General features: G+C 36.4%; 2 protein-coding genes across 2 annotated transcripts; both read right to left on the bottom strand.

Moving 5' to 3' along the window:
- Window positions 1-101: 101 nt before the first annotated feature.
- On the bottom strand, window positions 102-12539 carry tmem45a (transmembrane protein 45a). Its single transcript, XM_067458446.1, has 6 exons — window positions 12335-12539; window positions 10560-10761; window positions 3467-3679; window positions 1966-2150; window positions 1730-1872; window positions 102-1018 (listed from the first exon to the last, which is right to left on the bottom strand). The coding sequence occupies exons 2-6, from the start codon at window positions 10753-10755 to the stop codon at window positions 922-924; spliced, it is 834 nt and encodes a 277-aa protein (XP_067314547.1). The 5' UTR covers window positions 10756-10761; window positions 12335-12539; the 3' UTR covers window positions 102-921.
- Window positions 12540-14877: 2338 nt separating this feature from the next.
- Window positions 14878-25638, bottom strand: lnp1 (leukemia NUP98 fusion partner 1). The gene is made up of 4 exons (XM_067458445.1): window positions 25160-25638; window positions 20979-21215; window positions 18076-18174; window positions 14878-15127 (listed from the first exon to the last, which is right to left on the bottom strand). The coding sequence occupies exons 1-4, from the start codon at window positions 25307-25309 to the stop codon at window positions 14975-14977; spliced, it is 639 nt and encodes a 212-aa protein (XP_067314546.1). The 5' UTR covers window positions 25310-25638; the 3' UTR covers window positions 14878-14974.
- Window positions 25639-26690: the final 1052 nt, after the last annotated feature.

Raw genomic sequence — 26690 nt, 5'->3', positions numbered from 1 at the left:
CTGTTATAGATTAATAAAATATTTTATTGGGAAAAGATTTGTTTTTAGAAAATGTCTTCAAGTCAAATTAAATTAATCAATAAATGCATGTGTTAAGATACTCTAATAAAAAGATTTCACATACAATGGCCACTCCTGATTTTCCCCCCTTTTCTTTTCCGAAGAATATCGTGGCACAAACAAATACAACAGACTGGGGAATTGTCATGGCTGTCAAGAATTGTCAAGAAAATACCAAAGTGTCATCATTTGATGACTGAAAAGTGACTTACAAACCCCCAAATCCTAGGGGCAATAAAATATAATCATTTCAGAATGTACAGTAGATCATATAGTCCCACTAAAAACAATATGATAAAAATATGATATTCTCTGTCCTTAAGTGACAACATATACTGACAAGGCACACAAAGAAATTACTTAAATTTACACATTATTGCATCAAAGAGAAAATTATGTAATTAATAACAAATAATAGTAATGGTGTACATAATGACCCAAGAATAATCGATACATCATATTTGATTGACTTAATCCAAACTACAGAAAATAATCAAGTTTTAACTAATTTCTCACAGATGTTGGTCCTGAGGTGCATCAGAGAAATGAAATGTAAGTGATATAATGAAATAAAAAGGAATGACCACATGAGATAAGATTGTTGTATCTGTGGAGTGATCATCATACTGGGAACATGAGCGAGTCACTTTGTAGCAGTTTGATGAAAGAGATCTTGGAAGGCAAGACTGCCACTGTTTTTCATCTCTCATCTGCTCTGCAGGAAATTAAGACAAAGCTAATATTTAGTGACAAAGCCTCCCTGTTACTATCTATCTCTCACATTCTGTCTCCATATTTGTCTTTGGTCTGAGTCCCAAATGCATTTGGATGCAGGGATGAACGTGTAAATATGATAAACACTCATAAAATCTCGTCTTCAGACTCTACTTCCTTTTCCCTTGGTTTCAAAAGCCCCATTTCCATGGGTGGCATCCTCCTCAGTCTGGAACGCACAGCACTGGAAGGAGAACAATGGAGATAAATGACAAATGTATGTTTTTTTTTCTTTTTTTTTCTTTTTTTTTGAGTCTTACGATGCACACCAAGGCTGCATTTATTTGATTAACAATACAGAAAAAAACCCAGTAATAATGCGAAATATATTATTACAATTTAACATAACTTTTCTATTTTAAAACATAAGTAATTAATTCCTATGATGCCAAAGCTGAACATGTTTTCAGCAGCAATTACTCTAGTCTCAGATGATTCTTTAGAAATTAGAAGGTTTTTTTTTTACCCGAAAAGAAAATTCTGTCATTAATTGTCATTAATAATAAATTAATTTTTCTGTCACAAAAATTATTCTCGTCGCTTCACATGGACTATTTTAACAATGTCTTTCCTACCTTTCTGGGCCTTTAAAAGTGTTAATTAAATTACTGTCTGTGGAGGGGTCACAGAGCTCCCGGATTTCATCAAAAATATCTTCCATTTGTGTTTTGAAGATGAACGAAGGTCTCACGGGTTTGGAACGACATGAGGGTGAGTAATTAATGACAGAATTTTCATTTTTGGGTGAACTAACTTATTAATGAATCCTTGCTAAATAAAAGTAGTTATTTTTTTAATTTCTGACCCTAAACTTTTGAATGGCATTTTAAGTTCCTTTAGTTCTTTTTATGTTTTTGTATTTCATGTTAGAATGGATAGAATATGTCATGCTCACCATAGAACAGACCAGTACACTATAGCTACAGTGAGCAGTGCAAACGCGAGGTGCCAGCAGTAGCATAATGTGACGAACATAACATTGTCATGGTCTGTCTGATCCCATTTCACTTGACTAGGCGAGTACAACACAAAACCAATCTAGAAAATACAAGAAAAAGAGAGTTAAACAGTGTTGAGTCAAAATGATTTATGTATGCACTTTTGCACGTACACGTAGGCACATACACTGACCTGCCAGAACCAGCTGCCCTGAAGTACGGTGAGAGTGGCTCTGAGCAGTTCTAGTATAATATTCCCCCTGTGGAAAACCTCCAGAAGGCAGATGAAAGCTTGTCCAAAGATGGCATAGAGGAGAAGAGTGTGCACATGGACATCAAGCATGTCTCTGCCATGGAGATGATAAAGGAACAGAAATCCTGCAAAAGGCAGTCATGTAGGCCTTTGAATTTGAATTATCACAAAAATAGAAACTGAAGAACTTCAAAAGTAAAAAAGGTGCTCAATTTAGGTAACAATGCACATATTATCCAACATTAAAAATGTTTTAAATACTATTTTTCTCTCTTACATACACCGATCATGCATAACATTATGGTAATATTGTGTTGATTCCCATTTTGCTGCCAAAACAGACCTGACCTGTCGAAACATGGACTCCCCTATGTGTGCTGATGTATCTGGCACCAAGATGTTAGCAGCAGATCCTTTTGAGTCCTGTAAATTGGGAGGTGGGGTATCCATGGTTCACACTTGTTTGTTCAGTACATCGCACAGATGTTTGATTTAGTTTGAGATTTGGGGAATTTGGAGGCCAGGTCAAAACCTCGAACTCGTTGCTGTGCTCCTCAAACCATTCCTGAACCATTTTTGCTTTGTGGCAGGCAGCATTATCCTCCGCATTATCATACGTAGAATGCCAAGAGGTCACAGACACCAGGGAATACCGTTTCCATGAAAGAGCGTACATGGTCTGCAACAATGTTTAGGCAGGTATCAAATCATTACACTGCATCCTGGTGCCATGTGTAAGTGACGCACACGCACGTCGCCATCCACATGATGTTAAAGAAAACATGATTCATCAGACCAGGCCACCTTCTTCCATTGCTCCATGGTCCAGTTCTGATGCTCATGTGGCCACTGTTGGCACTTTTGCGGTGGACAGGGGTCAGCATGGGCACTCTGACTGGTTTTTGGCTATGCAGCTCCATACAAAACAAACTGCGATGCACTGTTTATTCTGCCGCATATCAGAACCAGCATTAACTTTTTGAGCAATTTGAGCTTTAGCAGCTCGTCTAGTTGATTGGACCACATGGCCAGCCTTTGCTCCCCACGTGCATCAATAAGCCTTGACCACCCATGACCCTGTCACCGGTTCACCACTTTTCCTTCCTTGGACCACTTTTGATAGATACTGAGTCTGACCACTGCAGACCAGAAAAACCCCACACGAGCAGCAGCTGCTCTGAACCTGTCGTCTAGCCATCACAATTTAGCCCTTGTCAAACTCACTCAAATCCTTAACATTCCCCATTTTTCCTGCTTCTAACACATTAACTTTTAGGACAAAATGTTCACTTTGCTGCCTAAAATATCTCATCATCAAACAGGTGCCATGATGAAGATAAAATCAGTGTTATTCACTTCAGCTGTCATAATGTTATGCCTGATTGGTGTAGAATTTTTTGACCAATTTAGAAATCAATATGTGGAAAAATCAAGAACGTACCCTCATTAAAGAAAGCAAGACCCAGGAGCATACGGTCTAATGCCAATGGGGCGATGTCTGTGCTGTGGACAGTGAGAGATATGGCCCCTGCGATGGCAAAAAACAGGTACATGGTGGTGTGCTGCCAGTTCATCAGCTGCTCCCAGTGCTGAGTGGAAGAATCATACAGTTGAAACTTAGGCCCACCCGCTAAAAGCTGCTCTGCTAACATACCTGTGTAAATTGCAGAAGAAAAAGTAATATAACAAGCAGCAATTACAGGGCCACACACCAGAGAGACAGAATGAGTAGCCAGAAATCAAAGCAGCTGGCATCTAACCAACTGCAAAAATGAGAGAAGACATTTGGAGACGGTTTTAAGCTAAATGGTTAAACGCAATACATACAATCACTTGTAATGTGACATAACCATTAGGTGGCACTGTGCCAAAACAGGTCATGGTCGTCATCACACACCAAGTTTGGTCAGAATCTGCTAAAGCATTGATGAGATATAGTCCCACGTCCATTTTGGCATGCTCTTCTTCAAATTCGCTTGCACATTACTCAAGAATAGTTTGATGATATATATATCCATGGGCAGTTTTCTAAATTCTATGAGTATACATTTTTCTAGTTAAGCCAAACTGTAAAATATTTGACTGGCTAGAAATTGAGTAGAAAATATATTTTTAAAATCTTTATCCTTAATCCTCCCAGGAGAAAAAGTTGTACTATTAAATATATTAAAAATATACTTGAAATTCAAGTAGTATGCTTCTAAATTCAAGTAGTACATTTGTATTCCCAACAAGCTTATTTGAAGTGCATTAAATATATTGAACTGCATTTTAATATATTTCTAAAAAGTATATTAAAAGTACTAAATAAAGGTAATAAATATATGCTTAATTATGCTTTTAAGAAATATGCTAAACCTTAATATACTTTTAGTGAAGTTTTATAAGCCTAGAAATCTAAACGCACCCCAGCAGCAGCAAACCTAATCTCCCGCGAGTGTCGTCTAGCAACTCTCAATACACGTCTGAGCTGTAAAAACCAATCTCTTTTGAATCAGCTTTGACCGCGACTTTGGAAGACTTAGAGTTAAAGGACAACTTCTGGGAATTTTTAAGTTTATCTTGATCGTTATACCTTTGTGAGTACAGTCTATAGAAAAAGAAAAAAAAGAACCGGAATGGTGCTTGCAACGCGGAGCTATTACAGTTAATGCCCAGAGCCCCCACTCAGCTAAAACGGCAGTTATGGGCGCTCCACTTAGCAGACATAAAATGCAATTAAAATCCAACAAGAACAGGTCTGTCCAACAAGACCCTTACATGACAACTAGATGCGTTTAGCCACTTAGCCATTGTTTAAATTCACCTTCGATTGGTATTCATTGTTTTAGATGGCTAGCTGTAATCTCGCGCTGAAGTCCAGTGGGAAAAAAGGCAAATAGTCCAGTTGGGAGGAGCACCGTGTGTATGAAGAGTAATCTCATTGCTCTGCTCATCAGTTTGTCAGTTCTCAGTATCGAACGTGTCCGAAAGAAACGGTTTTCGATTCTGTACTGCTGATCCGAGAACCGCTGCACGTTCAGTTAAACGCGCATGCTCAGTATCAGCTGTTCGTGAGTTCTCATCAGATCTCTCAGCAAAACATGTCTCAGTTCAGTGAACTGTTGGAGTTACAACATATAATTCAAGATATTAGTTTATTTATATTCGGAGGGACTGTCACTCATGTCAGAAAGTGAGTAATTAAAGTAACTTGTGGGATCAGCGCTGATTTGAGACGTGAACCGTTTAAAACGATTCAGTCCGATTTGGTGAACTGGTTCCACCGGACAGAGTGATGATCCAGCTACAACGGAGTTCCCACGGGACAGTGCGAGACTACAGCTAGCAGACTAAAATACTGTTTAGGTAAATTTAAACAATGCCCAGCTGGCATTCGACTGACTTTAAACGTTTAAATGTAATAATAATAATAATAATAATAACTTTAATTTATATAGCGCCTTTCACAAAACCCAAGGACGCTTAACAAACAGCAAGGGAAGGGGGGAGGGAGAGAAAACCAAGCAGTTATGGACCATAGGCCTCAGTGAAGAGATGTGTTTTAAGTTGTTTTTTAAAGGTTGCTAGAGATGATGCAGAGCGGATGGAATGAGGAAGCTTGTTCCAGAGTGAAGGAGCACCAACACAGAAGGCTCTATCACCAAACGTCCGTAGCCTGGACTTTGGGACAGCAAGCAGGTCCTTGTCTGAGGACCGCAGGGACCGGGCTTGGTTGTAAGGATGGAGTAGATCAGTCAGATACTGTGGTGCAAGTCCATTTAGAGATTTGTACGTCAGGAGGAGAAATTTATATTTGATCCTTGATTTAACAGGCAGCCAATGAAGCTTTTTGAGGATTGGAGTAATATGAGATCCAAGTTTTGTGTGAGTAAGCATCCTAGCTGCAGAGTTCTGTACATACTGGAGTCTGTCAGTAGCTTTGCTAGGCAGACCAAACAGGATACCATTACAGTAATCAAGTCGGGACGTGAAATGTAGTTGAAATAATGTCAGTTTATGAAAAAACATTGTTTCAACGTCAAAACAACGTTGAACACCAAATAGTTGAATTGGTGTTGTTAACTCACTAAGAATTCAACATAGAAATATCAACAAGTTTTGAGTTGTACGTCAAATCAACATTATTTTTACAACCATGACTTTTAAAAATTTTGTTGAAATATATCAGTAGAAAAATAACGTTGGAACAACGTCCAAACAATGCTGATCAATTAACTGTTGAAAAAGAGTTGATACATGAATAATGATACAACGTTGAAATATCAACTCTGAATTAAACGTTTGTTGAGCACTTTCTACATCTTATGGCTTACTTTGACAGCAAGTCCGATTGATCATTTTGGTTAGTCATTCCATACAAGAACAATATATGCAGTGGCGGCTGGTGAAAATATTATATCTTCTTCCAGAGCTATATATATATATATATATATATATATATATATATATATATATATATATATATATATATATATATATATATATATGTCCTACACAGCTCTGAAAAAAAATTAACAGACCGCTTAAAATTAACACACACACACACACATATATATATATATATATGTATATATATATATATATATATATATATATATATATATATATATATATATATATATATATATATATATATATATATAGACACACATATGGACGGACACACACACACACACACACACACACACACGAATACAAGATGTATGGCTTGATTGGAGGACGGCGACTGTCCATCACACAAAGGCCAATAGGCTCTGACGGTTCCACACAACACCTGCTTGCGCGTGCGCGAAGTGGGTCTGTGTCGTCATCGTCAGCCTCGCAGGTTCTGACCTGGACCGGTTCGACTGAATTTGGGCATAACAGCCATAGATATCCATAATAATTATGGATATCTATGATAACAGCTCAGACGGTAAGCAAAGTTTTTGAAGTCACATTTTATAACTAGAAAATTCCTAAATAAATGTTGAGTGTGCCTGACTCTGGTCCATATACGTATTGTGTTAATTAATAATGTGTTTATATGGGCAGACTAACGTAGTTTAACCGCGAACCGGAGTTAGTGCTAGCTAACCGTCAAACGCCGTTCTTATCTATGTGTGTGTGTAGACGTATGGGCAGACTAGTTTAACCGCGAACCGCCGAAAGTGTAATGTTACGGGCAGACTAGTTTAACCGCGAACTGCCGTTAGTCCGTCGTTCCACCGGCGTGTAACTTATGTGTGTACGCTCCATGAAGCTAACGTTATACATATTAGATCAGTTTGAATGTTTTTGTCTTGTACTACCGTTACCCAATCAGGGAGAGGCATAAGAATATCTATACATCTTTAGCACGTCACATTCTTCTTTCTTCTTTTTTCCAGAGATTTGGACCTGAAAGTCTCCTTTAACGTTAAGTTGTCCCCATACCTAACCCAACCATCTATTTGAATCTGAAAGTAACTAACCCTTAACTTTTTTTTGTTACATTTTTGTAAAATTTAAATACAGGTTTATGTGGAAGACTTTTTATATATAAAATGTATATAATAATTTCTGATCAAATCATTGCATTTATGTTTGAATGATTCGTTTTTGACTTGAAACAGTTGCATATTAAACTTAAATTTAGCTTATCCTTCCTATTTTGTTGGTTTTGGGGGGCGTGTTAGAGTGGGATTCTGTAGGTGGTCCTCAGAAAAAAATTGGAAGATAAAGTGGTCCTTGGGCTGAAAAAGTTTGAGAAACACTGTGTTAAATTGATAGTAAAGGAGATTTATATTATTTGAAAACGTTTTTATTTTGAATAAATGCAGTTCTTTTAAACCTTTTATTCATCAAATATATTAAGCAGCAGAACTGTTTCCAACACTCATAATAAATCAGAATATTAGAATGATTGCTGAAGGATCATGTGACGGTGAAGGAATGATACTGAAAATTCAGCTTTTCACAGAAATAAATTGTAATTTAACATATAATAAATTGAAAACCAAATATTTAAATTGTAATAAGATCACAATATTATTTTTTTTTTTTTTTTTTTTTACTGTATTTTTGATCAAATAAATGCAGGCTTGATGAGCAGAAGAAACTTCTTTCAAAAACATTACACATAGTAATGTGTCCAAACTTTATATATATATATATATATATATATATATATATATATATATATATATATATATATATATATATATATATATATATAAATAAAATACTCCATTCTGGGCTCTAGACTAACTTCTCTACCTGCAGCAAGGGTTACTACCAATTGCCTTTTGTTGCTCGCTCAAGCACATGATTATCAATGACCTTGCATGTTGATCAATACTAATTGATATACTTTGATCATTGGCAATGCCACAAAAGTTGATATTTGCTAAATATTTTAATTTGAGAGAGTAGTGTTTGCTAATACTGATCTGTTTTTTTGTTTTTTTTCTCGTCAGATGCGGTCTTGAGCTTAAAGCCAATGAAAAGTAGACGAATACATGGCCAAAGACTTGAAATATGCACCTGAGAGGACTGGTGGCGGTAGCAGAAAGAAGTAACAAGAAAGGAAGACTTAACCAGCTGTGTTTAATGTTGCCTAATGTTTGGGCCGTTTTTTTTTAAAGGTTAAAAAAAGCTAGTTCACCCAAAAATGAAAATTCTGTCATTTACTCCTCACCCTAATGTCGTTCCAGACCCGTAAGACTTCCATTCATCTTCAGAACACAGTTTAAGATATTTTATATTTACACCGAGCTTTCTGTCCCTCCATTGAAAATGTATGTACGGTATACTGTCCATGTCCAGAAGGACCAGAAAGATAATAACATCATCAGAGTAGTCCATATGTGACATCAGTGGGTTAATTAGAGTCTCTTGAAGAGTCGAAAATACATTTTGGTCCAAAAATAAAAAAAAGTATGATTTTATTCAGCTTTGTTTTCTCTTCTGCGTTTGTTTTCAAACCTCAAATAAAGATTCAAACAGCCATGAATCAATGATTCGGATCGCCACAATGCTCTGGGACTAAAATATAAAATATCTTAAACTGTGTTCTGAAGAGGAATGGAGGTCTTACGGGTGTGGAATTACATTGGGGTGAGTCATTAATGACCTCAATTTCACTTTTGGGTGAACTAACCCTTTAATGACAGAATTTTTGGGTAAAGTAAAAGTTTGACATGTGTACAATTGATGTAAAAGGTTGGCACAATTGCAGCTATGTAATAAAGCATGTTTCCTACGTCAGTGAAATGTCTTTATTAATATTCTTCCTGGTCTTCCTTTGACCAATTGGCTACTTCCAAGCTGACTGTGCGTGTTTGCAAACTTAGTGTTTATGTATCCATTTCAAGGTGTTTGGTGTTGCTGTTGAACACATCAATACTTCAGTGAAAACAGTTTAACGAAAACTATGTTGAAAAGCAGGACTTTATAGTGACGTTGAAATTTCAACGTTGATTGGATTTGCAAAATCTAAACTTAAATCAATGTTGGCAAATTCACCTATGTTGAGAAACATGACGTCGGATTGACGTTGCCATTTCAACGTTGATTAGATTTACAAAATCTAAAGTAAAATCAATATTGTTTCAATGTTGGCAAATTCACCTATGTTGAGAAACATGACATTGGAAAGACGTTGCCATTTCAACGTTGATTACATTTGCAAAATCTAAACTAAAATCAATATTGTTTCAATGTTGGCAAATTCACCTATGTTGAGAAACATGACGTCGGAATGACGTTGCCATTTCAACGTTGATTAGATTTGCAAAATCTAAACTAAAATCAATATTGTTTCAATGTTGGCAAATTCACCTATGTTGAGAAACATGACATTGGAAAGACGTTGCCATTTCAACGTTGATTAGATTTGCAAAATCTAAACAAAATTCAACGGTTATCCAACACTGGCACCTGACGTTGATTCAACAGTGGCTCAATGTTAAAATGCCAGCTGGGTGGCTAAGTGGCTAAACACATCTCGTTGTCATGTAAGAGCTCTGTTCATGTTGGACAGACATTTTAATTGCATTTTATGTCTGCTAAGTGGCACAAAGACACCCTTTACGTTAGCGCCCATAACTGCCGTTTTAGCTCTGGGCATTAACTGTAATAGCTCCACGTTGCAAGCACCAATCCGGTTCGTTTTTTTTCTATAGACTGTACTCACAAAGGTATAATGATCCAGATTAACTTAAAAATTCCCCGGAGTTGTCCTTTAAGCTTTTCTCTGAGAAAAGAACAAAGAACGGCACTGAAGTCATTCTTAAAAAGGGAAGATATGTTCAGTTTTGCCGACCGGATACGGCGAATGTTTAATCTATCAACTAGCTCCGCTTCACATTGCTTTGGTTGGTTGTAGCTCTATCCAGTTGCGTGCAGAGGGAGTTTGAAAGACAACCGTTTATCCTGTTTATTTTTTTTCTTGAAACCAAATTTATTTGCTGAACCTTAAGTGCTTTAAAGACAACCGTTATTTGTCTACATATATAATGAAACTATAGATATAGACATATTATATTGATGAAGGTGTGCCAGCAACTCACCAATAATAGAAAATGATAAAATGACAGCTCCTTCTATGATTTCTATGCGGCGTTGGGTAGCTCGAGATGCAAGTCTGCCCGCACCAGCACTTTTGTTCCTGCGGGTGGCGTACAAAAATGTCTGCTTTGCGGCCCACCACAGACCAGTGATCAGGAAGAAACTTCCAGGCAATGCATGGCCTTTAAAACTCCCCATGATTTCCTGGAAATCAGATTAACAATTTTATGTATTAATAATAAATCAATAAAAACTACAAAACCAAAATACCTCATAATAATAATTCTGCTTCATAATATCTCAAAATAGTAAGCGACAATTAAAGCAAAAGATCATGTTTGTTTACTGGATTTGGGTTATATATAAAACACTTTTCCTCCTCAGGAGTGACATATCAGTACAAGATCTGCATTTTCACAGATGTGAAAACCATTTTTAGTTTCTGATTTTGTTACTCCAAGGTGGCATATAGCAAATTTATTGCCATCCTGAACAAACAATTCCACACACTATATACACAACAAAGATTTATAGATCGAGATTCAATGTGAGTTACAGATAAAAATAAAAAGTCTAAACCATAACAAATCAGAAAGTCTGCACGGTTAATCAACCAAGATTAATAAATACAGTAACAAAAGTTTCTCTCATTGTTAGTTCATGTTAGTTCTTAACTAATGTTAACAAATGAGACCTTGTTGTAGTGTTAACTTTAAAAAAAAAAAAAAAAAACCTGTTCTAAACATTCACCATCCACATGAAAGCTAAATGGCATGTCGATTTATACTTGACAAAACTTTATTTTTGCATTTAACTTTAAAGATCAATGAAATCAACTATTCTTATTCTAATCAGTGAAAGTAATCAAATCAATACATACTGAAATTATAGGAATGGCATGTTCCTCCTTTTCTCTTGAAGAGGATGATTTGTGAGTATTATTTAATCAACAGCCTATATCAGTACTTGGCCTTAATGTTATTCAGATCCCGTGACGAACAAAAGGTGGTCATTACTGTCAAAATCAGATGTGTGAGTGTCTAATCAGAGTGTGCCCTTGAGACCAAGACCTTTTATAAACGTCTCCTTACAATTGCTTCCAAAAAGATACATGAAAAGGATAGGCAGAGACAGCAAGCCTGTTTCAATGGTTTATTTCAAAAGTCTCAAATTTTGTCCTTAATTTAATTTCTGTCTTCTTTTTTTTATTATGCACCATATGACAATGTATATATGACAATGAAAATCAAGGCAAAATGAGTAGCATCTCTGCAGCTTTAATCTAAACACTGTTCGTCAGGATGCTCTGCTGTTACCATAGAGACAACCGAAGCTTTGAGAGTCTCTCCAGTGAAGAGGCCCGATCCTTTCATGTATTTATGACAACAGAAGGACGACATTATTTGGAATTTTACATAAAAACAAAGTATTCTTTTCTGAATCAAAATAGAAAATTTGCAGTGCACTTTTCGTCCACACACACACACACACACACACACACACACACACACACACACACACACACACACACACACACACACACACACACACACACACAGTAAAAAAAATCATAGGCTATAATAATAATAAAAAATATTTCATTTAAAATCGTTTAAAAACTTTCCTTAAAAACGATTCTTTACACCGTAATGAATGCAACGACTCCGACAGATGAGGAGAAAACGCCAACAGGTCCGTTATTTCATTAAGAAAGAAAAGTGGAAATAACTTCATTCGGGCACAGTAGGTGCCTGAAATATGATGTGAGAGTTCTTACCTTATAGATTGGCCAAACAATTGGGATATTCTTGGAAAAAGTAAGAAGGAACCTCAGAGTCGATGTTTTTCTCGAGTGTCTGCATCTGATGCTGTAACAGATTACAAAAAATGTTGAAACATCCTCACACGGTTCCTTTTATTCCCTCTTGAACATCATCACTTTTTCTCCCATCAGGAATTCACGCATAAACTTCTTCGTCCACTTTTCCAGCTGTTTCGCAACCAGATTTGTGGGGTTTATCTTTTTCAGAGCGTCTTCTTAAGGGAACCTCCCATTCCATCAACGATTCGTCCATGCAGCCACTAGACGTCATTGTTTTCGAATGTGATTGGTTAGTTCACCTGTCAATCAACAGTTGGTCTCTTTTCCACGTGTGCATTTCTTTTCTTCTCTGACCGAAGCAGTCTAGACTTCACTACAATAAAAGGAAATTTCAGTCCAGTGGTTTGATAAATTAAAAGTAGTGTATTTTTTATTTGCTATGCTTTACATATTTTTAAAACCTTGACAAATTATTGATTGGCAGACCAAATTTAGTCATGTTCTCGTTATAAACGCTTATAGGCTATAAGAAAAGATAATACGCTTTTTAACGGTTTACTAATGCTTTGGTACAAAAGTTGATTAGGCATAATATTTTGCCATACTGTTTTATAATAACAGAATTTACAGAGTTTTGCTGGGTTTTTACTGTTATTGTTTTTTTCGTTTATAATTGTACAATAGGGCGGGACACGACACGAGGGCAGGGTTTGGGTAGGCCTACGTGCACAAAGACACGGTCCCTCGAGGATCTGGAAACAGAAGAACTTCATATCATTGTATATTCATTATTTATTTCACAGTTTATAATGTGGCACTCACCTACATAGAAATGGCATTTAAAGTAAATACTGGTACCAAATCTATAAATTCAATATGTTCTGTAAAAACAAGTATCCTAATGGCACATATGAAACAATAATCTCAAAATAACAGCACTATATAAAAACTTTGCAACAATGTAGTTAGGCCCATTTCTTTATGTGTGAATATTTAATTAAAGGGACAAACAACATCAGAAACACCACAATAACCTACATTGGACAGAGTCTAAAACTCTCTGCCTTTGAATTTGGTATGTACGTTAATGGGTAATGCAGATATGCATTTTGAGCAGCTACGTGAGTGGAGAGACGGACAAAGAGAAAACAAAACATCTCTGGTCATACATTTAACATGCACGGTAGCCAAACATTCTGTCCTCATGACACCACAGAGAAAAGCAAGAATGAAAAAGGAGGGTAAGGAATGAATAGAGCGGAAGCTCTTGAGATTAAAGATGCACATCCAAAACTCTTAGGCCTATATTAAGTAACAGACCATACAATCACACACATTTGCCCATACTTAATTTAAGTCTTAAACCCATGCCTCCACCCAGAGATGGTCTTTTGTTTTATTTACATATAAACATACTAAATAATTGCCCAGGGTCACAGGAAGCAAACAGACATGGAAAGTGTACAAATACGGACATTTATAGGGAAACTTGACACGAGCAGAGGACTCAGGCATGGTCACATGGACTCGACAAGTGGGACATGACTGTCTCTGTCAAAGCCATTTCTCAATGCACTGTAAAGCCAAATTATGGACGGTTATTCAAAGTAGGGTGTGATTGTAAACATCACTATTGGAACATGCATCTAAAATACTGAAACAAACAATTATTGTTTTTAAAGAACCGCATAGTTTACATGATCTATTTGCTTAAATACTTGGATTTTTGTTGTTGTTGGACAAATATACATTATTAAAACAAAAAGACTGGCAGTATGTGACATACATGTTACAATGTTAAATGACATGTTCCTTTTCCACCCTAAAGATTTGGATAAAAATGTATGTGTATATCTTAACCCATAAAGTTTTGCAGTGTTACTGTAGTTTAGAACAGCCGTAACAGAGGCATGATGGCACCTGCATGACAACTGGATGCATGAAAAAATGATCTGTTGACCTTTGAGGGGCAAAACCGTGGCCCACCATTGATTTCCATTACAGTGGCGCGTGGCTAGCCACCAGCTTATTTCCACTTCCAGCATGTGCATTCACTACTGTATTTTCTCAACTGCAACTCCGGACATATGACCTGCAAATTCAGGATAACCTATTTACAGTTTCAACATCCATAATTCATCCAGTCTAATACCAAAATAACCCTAATCATTTTATGTTCACAGTTTGGTTTTCTAATCCAATATAGCTGTATGTTAACTCTGAAAAACAAAATTGGAAAGTTCACTAAAACACATAACCATATTATGGTTCATATCATTCTTACCAAAGAACAGTGACAAAAAATATACTTAAGATAATTTATAAAATGTAAATGAAAAAACAAAACAAAACAAAAACCAAAACAATACTAAAAAAATAAAAAAATACTGGTATCTAATTCTTTGCTGATTTTAAAAAGGGGGGAAAGACAACATTTACTGTAAACAAGAGATCATGTTCATTTTTTAAGCAAAAAGAAATACACACAAACTAAAATGGACAATTTCAAATTAATGTGATTGTTGAAAATACACTGAGTGAGTACTGTTCAATTGAACAGCTATTGGTACACATGGTATATTACACTGGAAACAATCAACGCTGTCTACGTAAAGAGAGTTGACGACGGGGTAAGCAATATTCTTCTTGTCCAGGGCAGAACGGTGTCTCCTTCCCTCGTTCACATGCAGGTGCAGAACTCCCACTTCGTGGACGTGTACGGTGCTCTGGCCATTTTGCCTGCACAATCTATAACCAGATATATTCAATGTTACCGCTGGCACAAGAACAGCAAATAACCAGACAAACTGCATGTACAGTGGGTCTAAAAAGTATTTAGTCAGCCACCAATTATGCAAGTTCTCCCACTTAAAAAGATGAGAAGGGCCTGTAATTTTCATCATAGGTAAAACTATGACAGACAGAATGAGAAAAAAAATCCAGCGAATCACATTTTCTCATTTTTAAAGAATTTATTTGCAAATTATGGTGGAAAATAAGTATTTGGTCACCAACAAAAAAGCAAGATTTCTGGCTCTCACAGACCTGTAACAACTTCTTTAAGAGGCTGCTCTGTCCTCCACTCGTTACCTCTATTAATGGCACTTGTTTGAACTCATTATTATTAGTATAAAAGACACCTGTCCACAATCTCAAACAGTCAGGCTCCAAACTCCACTATGGCCAAGACCAAAGAGCTGTCAAAGGACACCAGAAACAAAATTGTAGACCTGCACCAGGCTGGGAAGACTGAATCTGCAGGTAAGCAGCTTGGTTTGAAGAAATCAACTGTGGGAGCAATTATTAGAAAATGGAAGACATACAGGTCCTCCTCAAAAAATTAGCATATTGTGATAAAGTTCATTATTTTCCATAATGTAATAATAAAAATTAAACTTTCATATATTTAAGATTCATTGCACACCAACTGAAATATTTTAGGTCTTTTATTGTTTTAATACTGAAGATTTTGGCATACAGCTCATGAAAACCCAAAATTCCTATCTCAAAAAATTAGCATATCATGAAAAGGTTCTCGAAACGAGCTATTAACCTAATCATCTGAATCAATTAATTAACTCTAAACACCTGCAAAAGATTCCTGAGGCTTTTAAAAACTCCCAGCCTGGTTCATTACTCAAAACCGCAATCATGGGTAAGACTGCCGACCCGACCCTGGCCAGAAGGCCATCATTGACACCCTCAAGCGAGAGGGTAAGACACAGAAAGAAATTTCAAGGTGCCAGAGTCTGGAGGAAGACTGGGGAGAAGGAAATGCCAAAATGCCTGAAGTCCAGTCCAGTGCCTGAAGTCCAGTGTCAAGCAAGTACCCACAGTCAGTGATGGTCTGGGGTGCCTTGTCAGCGGCTGGTGTTGGTCCACTGTGTTTTATCAAGGGCAGGGTCAGCGCAGCTAGCTATCAGGAGATTTTGAAGCACTTCATGCTTCCATCTGCTGAAAAGCTTTATTGAGATGAAGATTTTGTTTTTCAGCATGACCTGGCACCTGCTCACAGTGCCAAAACCACTGGTAAATGGTTTACTGACCATGGTATTACTGTGCTCAATTGGCCTGCCAACTCTCCTGACCTGAACCCCATAGAGAATCTGTGGGATATTGTGAAGAGAAAGTTGAGAGACGCAGACCCAACACTCTGGATGAGCTTAAGGCCGCTATCGAAGCATCCTGGGCCTCCAGGACACCTCAGCAGTGCCACAGGCTGGTCACCTTCATGCCACGCCGCATTGAAGCAGTCATTTCTGCAAAAGGATTCCCGACCAAGTATTGAGTGCATAACTGAACATAATTATTTGAAGGCTGACTTTTTTGTAAACACTTTTCTTTTATTGGTCGGATGAAATATGCTAATTTTTAGAGATAGGAATTTTGGGTTTTCATGAGCTGTATGCTAAAATTATCAGTATTAAAACAATAAAAGACCTGAAATATTTCAGTTGGTGTGCAATGAATCTAAAATATATGAAAGTATAATTTTTATCATTACATTATGGAAAATAATGAACTTTATCACAATATGCTAATTTTTTTTAGAAGGACCTGTACAAGACCACTGATAATCTCCCTCGATATGGGGCTTCACGCAAGATCACACCTTGTTGGGTCAAAATTATCACATGAACAGTGAGCAAAAATCCTAGAACCACACGGGGGGAACTAGTGAATGACCTGCAGAGAGCTGGGACCAAAGTAACAAAGGCTACCATCAGTAACACATTATGTTGCCAGGGACTCAAATCCTGCAGTGCCAGACGTGTACCCCTGCTTAAGACAGTACATGTCTGGGCCAGTCTGAAGTTTGCTAGAGAGCATTTGGATGATCCAGAAGAGGATTGGGAGTGGTCATATGGTCAGATGAAACCAAAGTAGAACTTTTTGGTAAAATCTCAACTTGTCGTGTTTAGAGGAAAAAGACTGCTGAGTTGCACCATGCTGTAAATCATGGGGGTGGAAACATTATGCTTTAGGGCTGTTTTTCTGCAAAGCGACCAAGACGACTGATCTGTGTAAACACTCTAAAAAATGCTGGGTTAAAAACAACCCAAGTTGGGGGGGAAATGGACAAACCCAGAAATTGGGAACCCAGTGAAAGGACCCATTCAAACAACACAATTTCTGGGTTTGTCCATTTTCATTCCAACTTGGGTTGTTTTTAACCTAGCATTTTTTAGAGTGAAGGAAATGATGAATGGGGCCATGTATTGTGTGACTTTTGAGTAAAACATTATTTCCATCAGCAAGAGCATTAAAGATGAAATGTGTCTGGGTCTTTCAACATGACAATGATCTCAAACACACCACCCGGGCAGTAAAGGAGTGACTTCGTAAGAAGCATTTCAAGGTCCTGGAGTTGCCTAGCCAGTCTCCATCTCAACCCCATAGAATTATTTTTTCTCATTCTCATCTCGGCATCTCTTATCTTTTTAAGTCGGAGAACTTGCACAATTGATGGCTGACTAAAATAACCAATATTAAAATCTTTCATTTGGTGTCACACGTAAACTATTAATTAAAACACTGCTTCAATTAAAATGGGGTGTCTGGACTCAGTTACACTTTGAACCCCACCTGCAGGAGGGAACACATGCAAGATAATGATCAAGCGTTATGGGTTGATTAGAAGGATTCACCACTTTTAACAGGCAACAGAGGAGAGAACTGATGCAGGAAGTGTTTACCTCTTTATGAAAATGATGACTGCATTTAAGTTCTTGGATGCCACCACGTCCATTCCGAAGTTCTTCATTGCAAATAAGACATATGCTATTTGCATTGCCCTACAAATAAAGCAGACACAATTATCTAAAAATATAATTATTATAGGGCATTGATGCACTTTGTCTAATGCAGTATATGAAGAGTTCAGATGCAAAAGCCTCCAAAAGCCACTTTCACTAGTGAGTGAATGCTCTCTGCATACATATATATATATATATATATATATATATATATATATATATATATATATATATATATATATATATATATATATATATATATATATATATATATATATATGTATATAGTATTTTATGAACGTATATATATTATATATACATACATATATATATTATACATACATACATATACATACATACATACATACATACATACATACATATATTTGTATGTATATACAAATAATATTATATACAAATAATATAATAATAATATTATATACGTTCATAAAATACTTTCACTTCAAAGCAATTAAATCCCAGCCTCAACCCATTCAGAAGTACCGGTACTTACCAGAAATGGAAGCCTGACAGAAATGCTTATTTTAAAGGAATAGTTCACTTTAAAATGAAAATTCTGTCATCCTTTACTCACGTATCCTTCCTCAAGTTGTTTCAAACCTGTATGAATTTCTTTCTTCAGCTGAACACAAGGGAAGATTTTTTGAAGAATGTCAGTAACCAAACAGTTACCTGGAGCCATTGACTTTCATAGTAGGAAAAAAAAAATACTATGGAAGTCAATGGCTCCAGTTAACTGTTTGGTTACTGACATTCTTCAAAATATATTCCCTTGTGTTCAGCTGAAGAAAGAAATTCATACAGGTTTGAAACAACTTGAGGGTGAGTAAAGGATGACAGAATTTTCATTTTAAAGTGAACTATCCCTTTAAAGAAAAATGTCAGCCTTTTGCATCTGACTTTTTCTTCTGTATATTGCAGCATGTATATCGTTCAAAAGTTTAGTGTTGGTAAGATTTTTCTTTTATGCTCACCAAGGCTGCAATTTTTTTAAATCAAAAACGCAGTATAAAGTGTTATATTGTAAAATATTGTTACCATGAGATTTTATTTTTTTATCTCTGAATAGATTTTACAATTTCTTTGATGGCTGAATTTTCAACAGGCATAACACTCTCATTCATCAGGGTCACATGATCCTACAGAGATCCTTATAATTTGCTCAAGAAACATTTTTTCTTATGTTGAAAACAGTTTTGCTGCTTAAAGGTTTTTGTACTTTATTTTATCAGGATTCTTTGAATAGAAAGTTCAAAAGAATAGCATTTATTTGAGATATAAATCTTTTGTAAGACTATAAATGTGTGCCTGTCACTTTTGATTAATTGAATGCGATTATTTCGATTTTCTTTTGAAGAGTAGAGTTGAAAGCTGCATGTCGTTGTTTTGTTGCTACACTACGTAATTTTTTTTTTGCCCTTAAAAAAAGGCATGTCACAAGAAGTAGTTATTTTGTGCTTCAGCACTGCATTTATACATGAGTGAATGTAATGGTTTAGAGGAGTCTTTGTGATCACCATCAGAGACGAATCAGTCATTCTGTTGACGGTAAGTAGTTCCATTAAAACTTAAGAAAAAATGTAATCTGAGCAGGGTAGGCAATTTCAAAGAGGCTAGCAGCAATAGCAAAAGCTAGCTGTAAAAACATAAGATCCCACCAGAGATCTCCACAACTGGAGAAATTCGATCACGTCTGCCTTGATAACCAATGAAATTACAGCCTTGACGTCATGGAATTCCAGTCCCAGAATTCCAGCCACTGTGTGCGGATACAACAGAAATGAATGAGAAGTGCCGTAAACTAAATCCTACCTGTCACGCAATTGTCTGTGACTTCTCTTATAAAACAGGATTCTTTTCAGTGTAAACTCTAAAAATAGATCAATACAAAATGAAAATGAACGTGTTGAAGATAAGCTTATGGGCTGTTGATTCATTAAATGATCAGCTATTTCCTCACAAAAGCAGTTTATTCATTTTTGTCTCTCATCCATTGACATCTATTAAAAAAAGTATAATTTCCTACATGTGTACCAGTGTTAACAGATGCTACCCTTTTTTTTTTGCTTTTTTTTTTTTGCTAAGGTTGCAGGCGCCTTCAAGTGGTCCACCCTCGCGACCGCAAAGCAGCACGAGAGATGGTGTTAAATTACATAAAAGCACATAACATTACAATAGCAACGAACATAAACAACTGCTGCAGATTCATTTCGGCGTTGATAGTGTTGCCTTAGAAAGAGTAAAATGTCACGTCAGGCTACTTTGGTTCAGAAGGAACTTTAAGTGTGCACGACTTTCCAGTTTCCACTGGATTTCGTCCTCTGCATATAAACTTAATAAAGCCTGAACCTCTTTGTCGGTCCATCAGTTGTATTTTTAAAACTTCTTTGTTGATATACGAATACCTTTTAAAATGTTGGTTGAAATAAAATGCTGTGTGGAGACGACTAATCGAAATGCTGCCTGAACACTACCAATCAGCATGTTCAATGCTTAAGCCCAACAAAGTGCACCACATACACTCATCGCTCTATTACATTGATTCTAACCAAATGCAATGACTGGATAAAAAAAAAAATCCTTTTACAGAAAATATGCATGTATTTTTAATATTTAGACCACTTCTATTATTTATTGCTATCAGGATGTGAAGAGGGTTTCAACCAGTAGGCTATAACAAAGTGTTTCTGAAGAATTTTTTTTTTATATCAGCCTTTGTGGTTTGGACCTTGTTTTGGGGGGTATGACATATTCAAAAGTTTGACAGTTTTAAAAATAATTTGGTCCATTGTATGTGACGTAAAATCTGGTCTCTCACCCACCAGTGATATCACCTTCTGGTTGTGGAAACGCAGCCTCTTCTCTAAACTCTCGGAGAGCTCTGGAATGGTGGGGATGTGACATTCAGGTCCTCCCATTTTGGTTCTGCTGTTTTCGTCTGAAGACACACGCCGGGCACGAGGGTGAGAGTGCACCTCCTTCTCCTCGCGGCTCTTTGAGTGGACATGGGCAGGGGTCATAGCATGGACATGGTTCACCTTCATGGCTTCAAGCTGAGACTTTTTAGTACAGAAAACAAAACAGAGAGATAGGGAGAAAGACCAAGTCATAGAAAGTGATAAGCTACACATTCAAATAATCAGAATCTTTAAAAGCTAAATGAAATGATTTCATAAATGATTATTGTTTGATTGTACATTTTGAAGTGGTGCATATTTGATAATTAGCTGAATGGCATCATTGGGTAAGCAATTTCTTATTGCGAATGAATGATGAGGTTAGTATTTAAAGCTCAATATAAACATTTTGCTGATAATTGCAGTGAATAGATATTATAGTCTGTAAGCTCTGCCATGACAAGGATCAAATATAGGTTAATGATTCTTAAGCAGCGCTCATAATGACTTGTGTAAGCATTTCGCTTGAAGTCAAGCTAATCATAGTAGCTTTAACTGTGTTTACTGCCATTCAACACTGTTTCTTAGGCTAAATAACACGTACACTGTTTACAGATAGCGACATTATTTTTTCCAACACAAACAGAGCATGTATTCATTGCCAAAACTAATTTCCTGACCTAAAAGTACAGTTCCAATTTGGATGAACGCAAGTAAAAAATAAAAAAAACTGCTGGTTTTCAAACCTCAAATAAAGATTCAAACGGTTATGAATCAGCGTATTGATTCATGATTCAGATCGTCAGTGTCACATGATATCAGCAGTTTGGCACGATCCAAATCATGTATCAATCTGCTGATTCATTACCGTTTGAATCTTCATTTGACGTTTGAAAACAAATATGGAAGAGAAGACAATGCTGAATATTGTCATAGTTTTTGCTATTTTTGGACCAAAATGTATTTTCGATGCTTCAAGAGATTCTAATTTACCAACTGATGTCACATATGGACTACTTTGATGATGTTTTTATTCCCTTTCTGGACATGGACAGTATAGTGTGCATACACTTAGATTCAATGTCGGACTAAATATAAAATATCTTAAACGGTGTTCCGAAGATGAACTGAGGTCTTACGGGTGTGGAACGACATTAGGGTGAGTCATTAATGACAAACATTTAATTTTTGGGTGAACTAACCCTTTAAGAACCTTTATTTTTAAGACTGTATGTACCACAAATAATTTCTAGGAGGACTCTGGAGCAAAATGGCTCAGTATATGTTTGCCATTCCGTGCATATGAAATCATGCTAAAACTTTTGGAATAGCACTCTGTGGCCTTTTTATATTGATCACATTCAGATCCGATGAATAGTGTGATCATTTTAACAACAACACACGGATACGGTGACTTGTAAAGATAATAAAAAAGCTACACTTACATAAGGTTTTTAATAACTATATATATATATATATATATATATATATATATATATATATATATATATATATATATATATATATATATATATATATATATATATATATATATATATATAAAGCTGCTCTTTAGTTTTTATATTCTAAATGTAATCAATTATATATATATTATATACACTGATCAGGCATAATATTATGACAGGTAAAGTGAATAACAGTGATTATCTCTTCATGGCAGCTGTTAGTAGGTGGGATACATTAGACAGCAAGTGAACATTTTGTCCTCAAACTTGATGTGTCAGAATCAGGAAAAATTGGCAAGCGTAAGGATTTGAGCAAGTTTGACAGAGTATCTCCAAAACTGCAGGTCTTGTGGGGTGTTCCCGGTCTTCAGTCGTCAGTATCTATCAAAAGTGGTCTAAGGATGGAACATTGGTGAACCGACGATAGGGTCATGAGTGGCCAAGGCTCATTGATGCACGTGGGGATTGAAGGCTGGCCCAGGAGGTCAAATCAAACAGATGAACTGCTGTAGCTCAAATTGCTCTAGAAGTTAATGCTGGTTCTGATAGTAAGGTGTCAGAATACACACTGCATTGCAATTTTTTGCGTATGGAGCTGCGACAGCAGACCATTTAGAGTGCTCATGTGGACTCCTGACTACCGCCGAAAGCGCCAACAGCGGCCATGTGAGCAAAAATGGTTCAGAAATGGTTTCAGGAGCACAACAACGAGTTGACTTGGCCTCCAATTTCCCCAGGTCTCAAGTTGAGCATCTGTGAGATATGCTGAACAAACAAATCCGATCCATGGAGGCCCCAACTAGCAACTTACATGACTTAAAGGTTCTGCTGCTAACATCTTGGTGCCAGCACACCATCAGGGGTCTAGTGGAGTCCATGCATTGACGGATCAGGGCTGTTTTGGCAGCACAACGGGCACAAACACAATATATATGTCATAATGTTATGCCTGATCGGGGAACTTATACATTTACTAAATGTAATCAATTATTAGACAATATGCAGAAGGTTAACATATACACATTTTGCATGCACATGGGCTGAAACCATTACATTTAAAATCACAATAACATTTATCCAGATGTAAATCAAAGTAATGTCTTGGTTTGGACGGAAATTCTAAAAGTTAGATGAAATTTATGAAATGACAAACCATGCAAACTATTTATTTTGAAAATTTATTTTGCTGTTTATGTAAATTGTGATATTTCATTTATGCATGCAGTTAGAAAAGCATCAACTTAAATAATCAGTTCTGGTTTAAATCTATGGCTCACCAACAAAAGCATTTATAAAATACTTTGCTGTCATTTTTTATTTTAATCGAGCAGTAATCCAGGCAACCATCACATATTTTTTAATAATCTTCTCTCCCGCTGTACATTGTTTACACAAGGGGGCTATGAGGCGTGAGAAAGAGCGTGTGATGAAACGCACTGATTTGTGTGGGAAGAGATTTCTGCCGGGTCACCACCTCTAATCAGAGCATACTTTCCTGTTTTCACAGAGGTTCTCTTCCAAAACACATTAAACAATATTTTGCCCAGCTTTATTTTCAAGATCATTTGAGTCTGTGTGTCAAACACAGCACAAATCCTGTTATAAGCCATACACACAACAACAGACCACCAATGCACTTCTAGACCGGAAGCAACAGCACTATGATAAAATACAGCAGTGCTTAATAAACAGTTGAATGTATTTATAATAATTCTAAACAATATAAGTTTTAAATTATAAAAACATATTTTTAATACAATTAATTATTTTAAGTAATATTACATTTGTGTTACATTTGTATTATTTTTATACTATACATTTATAATAATAAAATATGTATATGATCATTTACATTTATATTATATTATATTATATTATATTATATTATATTATATTATATTATATTATATTATATTATATTATATTATATTATATTATATTATATTATATTATATTATATTATATTATATTATATTATATTATATTATATTATATTATACACCTTGTTTTTAACGTAAGAGCAGGCATGGCCATGTGTAAATTGAATGTGTCTAGCTTCCAGTCTCATTAATTTTTTAGTTACTTTAAACAAATAATTCAAATAATTATTATATTGTCATAATTACAAACACGCTGGTTTGTAGTGCAATAAGTTTTCACAATGTACTACACTCTGTCATTATAAAAAAAATATTTGATTGTAGTAACATGCAAAGTTTGTTCAAAGTTGAACTGTTAAAAATAAAATAAAATAATAAATAAATAAAAATAAAATAAAATAAAACCACCTTCTCTAAACATTCAGGAGTAAGTAAACCTAAAAAAACCCTTGCAACAAATAAGCAGCTAAATTTACACGTTGCAAAATAAGGTGGATATTATAATTATAAATTAAGTTAAATTAAATACAACATTTCTGCCAAGAGATATAATTCATTATCCAAAAATGTTGCTCATGTTCCAATGTCTCTGAACATGTCTAATCAGAATTTAATGTTGACAATCCATTTATACCAGGAAACCCCTTAAACTATAATATAATCTTGGTTTTGATTATTGTAACATACATTTAAATGTTGTATTTCTGATCATTCCCATTCCCCTAACATCATTCCACTTGTGTGATCATCACTACCTTACCATGCAGGGCAAAGAGGCACGGCGGTCAGCTTTGTAGCGGGATGGCGTCCTGAAGCTCCTCTTCCTTTCTTTGGCGTGCTCCTCCCCGTGCCCCCAGTAACTGCTCATCCACTTGGTAAAGTTCCCATCATCATCCTCCTCATTGTCCATAAGAATTGCGGGAAGCAGCCGAAGAGACAGCTTGGGAGCTGGTTTGTGGAGCTCTCTGTGAGGCTCCTGTCTCCTGGAAAGAAAAAGCGGAGCAGGGTGCAGCCGGCGTAAGAGGATCCAGCTGGGGCTGCTGTTTCTGCTGATGTTGAGCTTCTCAGGAACTCTCTCCTTGAAGGCAGTGTGAGGTCCAGACTGATAGGCTTGGCTTGGCTTTGTGGTAGGTTGAAATTGGATTCCTCCAGTTAGGTGCTCACAAGTGTGGGTGCAATTGCTCTAAGCCGGCCCAAAAATATGCATGCGCAGCTTTTTGTCGAAGTCTTTAAATACAAGTCTTTGAATCCTCTGTAATCTATTTAACATGAGAGAGGGAGGGGACTATAGTATAAGGGCGGGAGAGAGTGTGAGCTAGGAGCTAGACAGAAACAGAGAAAGAGAGAAAGAGAGAGAGAGAGAGAGAGAGAGAGAGAGAGAGAGAGAGAGAGAGAGAGAGAGAGAGAGAGAGAGAGAGAGAGAGAGAGAGAGAGAGAGAGAGAGAGAGAGAGAGAGAGAGAGATAGAGGATGGTGTTTTTTGGGTTGGTGCTCTGCTTTTAATCTTTCCATTACAGAGCGATGGGCCTGAGGGTGGGTGTTAGTCACACACACACACTGTGCAACTCCAATTCTCCCATACTTTCCACTCACTGGGCACATCAAACCTGTCAATAATTATGGACCGCAGCAGGCGAGAACCAGCATGTGTTATTATGAGAGTGGGTGTGATCATGTATTTATACTTCAGTACTGTCTGACAATGAGTAAAGTTAGATTCTCAATCGATACTTTGTTCTGATTATGACAAATGTTTTGTAGTATAACCATTAGGGAAGAAATGTGGGTTGTATTGCAGCTATTTAATCAACACACCAAAAGAAGACATGCCAACACCTCTACACTGTGTATAAAGTAAATGATAAAGTAATATATCAAAATTATATTTACATAAATACACTCACCTAAAGGATTATTATGAACACCTGTTACATTTCTCATTAATGCAATTATCTAATCAACCAATCACATGGCAGTTGCTTCAATGCATTTAAGGTTGTGGTCCTGGTCAAGACAATCTTCTGAACTCAAAACTGAATGTCGGTATGGGAAAGAAAGGTAATTTTGAGCAATTTTGAGTGTGGCATGGTTGTTGTGGCAGGTCTGAGTATTTCACAATCTGCTTAGTTACTGGATTTTGATTTTGGTTTGAAAAGGGAAAAACATCCAGTATGCCAAAAAGCCTTGTTGATGCTAGAGGTCAGAGGAGAATGGGCCGACTGATTCAAGCTGATAGAAGAGCAACTTTGACTGAAATAACCCCTCGTTACAACTGAGGTATGCAGCAAAGCA

Source organism: Pseudorasbora parva, chromosome 12 (assembly GCF_024679245.1).
Source record: "Pseudorasbora parva isolate DD20220531a chromosome 12, ASM2467924v1, whole genome shotgun sequence".
NCBI lineage: Eukaryota > Metazoa > Chordata > Actinopteri > Cypriniformes > Gobionidae > Pseudorasbora > Pseudorasbora parva.
This window is presented reverse-complemented; position numbering and strand designations above follow the sequence as displayed.